The sequence below is a fragment of the Eubalaena glacialis genome, chromosome 11, assembly GCF_028564815.1.
Source record: "Eubalaena glacialis isolate mEubGla1 chromosome 11, mEubGla1.1.hap2.+ XY, whole genome shotgun sequence".
NCBI classification, from domain to species: domain Eukaryota; kingdom Metazoa; phylum Chordata; class Mammalia; order Artiodactyla; family Balaenidae; genus Eubalaena; species Eubalaena glacialis.
In genome coordinates, this window is record NC_083726.1 from 101307738 (window position 1) to 101312968 (window position 5231).

General features: G+C 44.4%; 1 protein-coding gene and 1 pseudogene across 1 annotated transcript; both read right to left on the reverse strand.

Moving 5' to 3' along the window:
* Positions 1–2319: 2319 nt before the first annotated feature.
* Positions 2320–2750, reverse strand: LOC133101168 (ubiquitin-conjugating enzyme E2 S-like; annotated as a pseudogene).
* Positions 2751–4202: 1452 nt separating this feature from the next.
* LOC133101314 (MORF4 family-associated protein 1-like) lies at positions 4203–4568 on the reverse strand. The gene has a single exon (XM_061205964.1). The coding sequence runs from the start codon at positions 4566–4568 to the stop codon at positions 4203–4205; it is 366 nt and encodes a 121-aa protein (XP_061061947.1).
* Positions 4569–5231: the final 663 nt, after the last annotated feature.

The following is a 5231-nucleotide window of genomic DNA, read 5'->3' on the forward strand; positions in this document are numbered from 1 at the left end:
TGATTAGTATTATCAGTCTTTTAAATTTTAGCTGTTTTGATGGGTTTTGTAGTTAAAGGAAAATTTTCTCTACTCACCACTCCTCTGACACCAAATGTGTGGCTTTTTCAAACCAAGACATTCTCTAATTCTCTGTGGATACCCACTGGATGTTATACAATTTAATTCAATTCTGACACTACTACCTGGATTTAGTACAGACCCTACAGCTTAAGGGCTCAGTCCCACAACACTGCCCCCACTTCGGATGCTAATTGCAAGTAGAAGGTCCCAGGTTATCCATACTTCTGTCTCACTTGGCTAAAACTTGGGGGTTCCAACAACCCCCCTGATCAGGTTTGGTAATTTGCTATAATGGCTCACAGAACCTAGGCAAACACTTTACTTACTATTACCAGTTCGTTATAAAGGATGTTATAAAGGATACAATGAACAGCCAGATGAAGAGGTACATAGGGCAAGGTGTGGGAAAGGGGTGTGGACCTTCCATGTCCTCTCTGGGTGTGCCACCTTCCCAGCACCACCATTTGTTCACCAACCTGGGAGCTCTCTGAACCCTGCTGTTTAAGGTTTTTATGAAGGTTTATTACATAGGCATCACTGATTAAATTACTGGCTATTGGTGATTAATTCAAACTCCAGTCTCTCTCCCCTCCCTGGAGGTCGGCGGAGGTAGGACTGAAATTTCTAAGTTTCTAATCATGCCTTGGTCTTTCTGGGGACTAGCTCCCATCATGAAGCTATCCAGGGAGCCCAGTGACAGTCATCTCATTAGCATGTGATAAAATGCTCCTATCACTCTGGAGATTCCAAGGGTCTTAGAAACTCTTGTGTCAGGAACCAGGGACTTAGTCCAAATATTATAACAAAAAATGCTCCTGTTATTCCTATTATTCAGGAAATTACAAGGGTTTTAGGAACTCTGTGTCAGGAACTGAGGGCAGAGACCAAATACATATTTCTTATCACAGTAGTGTTATCTCACTTAGTGTTAGTTTACGTTTCCCCTGAGTTGAGTTCCTTTCACATGATCATATATCCATTGGCTATTGGCTATTGGCTATCATATTTTGTGCAGTTGCTGTTCTAATCTCTTGCCCATTTTCCTTTTTGGTTGCCAGACTTTATTATTGTTGTTGTTGTTGATCGCAGGATTGTTTAGGTGATTCAAAATATTGTCCCTCACTCTGTGGCTTACTGTGTACTTTCTTACTGGTGTCTTGATGAACTTAATACAGTAAAATTTATAAATCTTTCCTTTATGCTTTTGGTGTCTTGTTTATAAAGTCTTTTCCTACTGTAGGTCATGAAAATATTCTCTTATCTTCTAGAAGCTTCAGGGTACTGTATTTCACATTTAAACTTGCAATCCATCTGGAGCTGTTTTTTCTGAATCATATGTAATTGAGTTCAAGGTCCATTTTCACCTGCCCCCACCCCTAGCAACCCCCTATTGGGATATCCAATATTCTCAACAACATTTATGGTAAAGTTATGCTTTGCCTAAGGTTCAGAAGTGTCATCTTAGTCATTCAGGAATCTATATATGCACAGTCTTGATTTTATTCCATTATTTTATTTGTCTATCCTTTCATTAATATGATATTGTCTCAATTACTGTCACATCAGGGAAATTATCAATGTCTTGTAGAGTAAGTTCTCGCACCATGAACTTCTTCAAGAGTATCCTCACTATTCTTAGTCCATTGCCTTTCCATTGATTTCTATTTTGGAATCAGGCTAGTCCACTGCATTTTAATATATTTTCTAGAATCAGCTTGCGAATTCCATAACAACAACAAAACAAATACACGCCCATAAACATCAAAATACACTTAATATGATAAATACATACATAAACCAAATTTAAAAACTGATTGGGGTTTTACTCTGATAGCCCTGAATCTATAGAATAGTTTGAAGAAAATTGACATCGTTATATTAGCGAATCTTTACACTCATTGACATGGTATGTCTCTCCATTTAATTTGGTCTTCTTTAATGTCTCGCGGTAATGTTTTACAGATTTCTGCAGTTTTTTTGTTTGTTTATTTGTTTTTGCTTTTCCAACTGTACTTAGAAAAACAAATCCAGGTCCCAGTGCCCCCATGCCCTCTCCCACCCCAGCCATAATTTAAATAACTTAGAGACAGAGTTGGGGCCGGGGTGGGTGGGTCGGGGGGCGGGTGGGACAGAGAGGGAGGAGGCACGTGCTTCTTGGTTATGGGACCCTCGGCCCCTCCCGGGCCCCCAGGGGCCATGGGGTCGGCAGTGGAGGCCTCAGCCTGCCTGCACACCCAGGGATCTCTGTGAGCTGCACTACTCCTCCTAATTCTCCAAGAGCAGGGGGCCAGCCTCCTCGCCGAGTGTGGACTCCGGGTCAGGGTGGATGGGCAGGCCCTCGATGGTCAGCAGCACATGCCGGATGCCCAGCTGGTGTCCAGTCCCTCTTCAGCATGTTGACGCAGCTCTCACCGTTGGCGTCCACCTTCGGATGGAAGATCTTGGTCAGCGAGCATCCTTGGGTGGGGAGGCAGGATGGTCCTTCCCCAACAGGAGTTTCATATGGAATAGGCCTCCGGCGCCTGGGGTCCCCTCGGGGCTCTCGATGGTGACTTGCAGGTCGGTGAGGTCCTCCTCGTTGTTAAAGACCTTGATGCCGTCAGGTGGGTCAGCTGTCAGCGTCATCACCTCCTGTACACCAGGTGGATGATGGGGGAGGGGGGCAGGTTCCCCACCTTGGAGTTCATGACTGCCACTGGCAAGGGGAGGGTCCCCCGGCCCCCTTCCTGAGCTGGGGGTCGGTCCCCAACTGCTGCCACTGCGGCCCCAAGGGCCCCAGCTCCCCTCCCCCCTGCCTCAACCCCCATGCACCGTGCCTGCAGCTCCATCCACCCTGGGTGTTGGTCTTTTTTTAAAAAAAATTTTTTTTCCATTTCAAAAGAAATCTATGATTTTTTTATTACACATAGAGGCTTTGGTCATCTGGACCAAAAAATTATTTTTTAAAAAAGGTTTTTTAGGTCTTCGTTTTTCAAGGCAAATGACCACTTATTAGATGTTTGATTTTGTCCTCAAATCCCAGTCAGGTCTACTACCCTGATGAACTAGAAAGGACTTTGTGGGCCCTCATGATGCCTTCTCTGTTCTCCAGCCTCTCAAGGCTCTTTGTAGATCGTCTCTTTGATGCGATACTCTGAAACCCCTGTAATCTGGGGGGGTATTTGTTGGTCAAGTGTACTCCCATCATTCCCTATTCCAGCTTCCTTGTCATTCAGGGTCACCTGTCAGGTTGCACAATATACACAAGACAATCTGCCACAAAACACAGCTCTCCTCTTTTGCCTCACAGAGGAATTAAAGTTCCAAAATATATGCAGACCCATCTTCCATCTCCAACTGTCCTCTAGTTCTTCCCAGTCTTTCCAAAGCAGTCTCACCCTTACATTCTTTTTTTTAAAAAAAATATTTATTTACTTATTTGGCTGCACTGGGTCTTAGTCACAGCGTGCAGGCTCTTCGTTGCAGCACACGGGCTTCTCTTTAGTTGTGGCACACTGGCTCCAGAGCTCTCAGGTTCAGTAGTTGTGGCACACGGGCTCTCTAGTGGTGGCCTGTGGGCTCTAGAGCATGCAGGCTTAGCTGCCCCGAGGCATGTGGGATCTTAGTTCCCCACCCAGGGATCACACCTATGTCCCATGCATTGGAAGGGGGATTCTTAACCACTGGACCACCAGGGAAGTCCCTCATCCCTACATTCTTGATCAGCTACATCCAAGTGGTGCCTTCTACTGCACCTCTAAAGTGGGGAGATTCTGACCCCAAGTCTTCAAATGTTCCAAGGTTCCAGAAAACAATGCTGTCACATGGGTAACAGCAAATGTTGGGCCTTGCCCAACATTTAAAAAACACAGCAAAGGAACAAAATAAATCTGACCACTAAAACAACTTTTGATTTAGCCCCATATCCCTTATTTGAGTATTTCTCAAACAAAAGTTGTTTTTCAAGAACCAAATATATTTGACAATCTAAACCTCTATGGAGGTCACCAACCACTGACCCTAAGGGAGATTGTTACATGGGGGTAAAAAACATACAAAACAAAACAGAGAAAATGACAAGCTGTTTTAGCTTCCTCGAGGTGTCGGCCCATTCTTATCAGTTGACCAGAGTCCATTAGCAGTGAACTGGAGACCCTCCTTCAGGACAATTCACTTTTCTCCATCCGCCAGACCAGCTCGACCAACATCTCTGCCACCTTTTCGATCTCCTTGGCCTTCTTGCACAACTCTGATACTCTGTCGTCAGCCTCCCCACCGGGACGCCCATTCAAGGCGCCGTCCTCCGAGGCCTCCACCTGTGTTTTTATCCGGATGAGCAGCAGGTCCATCTCCCACAACTTGCTCCTGGTCCTCAGACACGTGCTCCCGGCTTTTCGGGTGAGCTCCGTGATGTCCTCCAGCATCTGGTTGATACCCGGGAGCAGGAACTGCTCCAAATCCATCTCTGGCTCCAGCGCGTCCACCTCCTCCGGAGCTTCCACCTCGTCCAGGTCCAAGGGCCACATTTTTCCTGCCACTGCTTCAGACCCACAGTCCCCTGGAGACGGCTGATCAACAGTTACTGCTCCAGTCGAAGTGACCCACACTCCTGGTCAACAGTATTCCGGAATTATCTTCTAAAAATTTCTCTTTACGCCTCTCACTTCCCAACTGCTCTGGGAAGAAACACTTCGCACGCAAACAGCGGAGCCCTCAATTCGCGGCTCTTTGCTGCCCTTTCATGACACCGCTGGTCCTGTGTATCTTGTGTTAGATTTGATATTTGGTAGTTGGATGTTTTCAGTTTTGTTATAAATGGTATCATTTAAAAATCTTATTTTCTAGCTGTTTATTGCTGATATAAAGAAATGCGTTTGTGTGTATCTGAAGCTTCTAGAAGATAATAGGAGACGTGACTTCATGAGCTGGGATAGGAAAAGAAATGCTTTTGTGTATTTTAAATAGCAACTGTGTTGAACTCTCTTGTTAATGCTAAATACCTGTAATTCTTTTGGCATTTCTTTCTTCCCCCCCAGCTTTACTGAGATATAATTGACGTATAACATTGTGTAAATTTAATGTGTACAAATGTGATGATTTTCTATATATATATAATATATAAATATATACATAATATATAAATATATATATAAATGACTAACACAGTAAGGTTAGTTAACATATCCATT

What these genes read in the sequence shown, in the direction of transcription:
- LOC133101314 (XM_061205964.1), bottom strand. Translation starts at nt 4,568, where the DNA reads ATGTGGCCCTTGGACCTGGACGAGGTGGAAGCTCCGGAGGAGGTGGAC.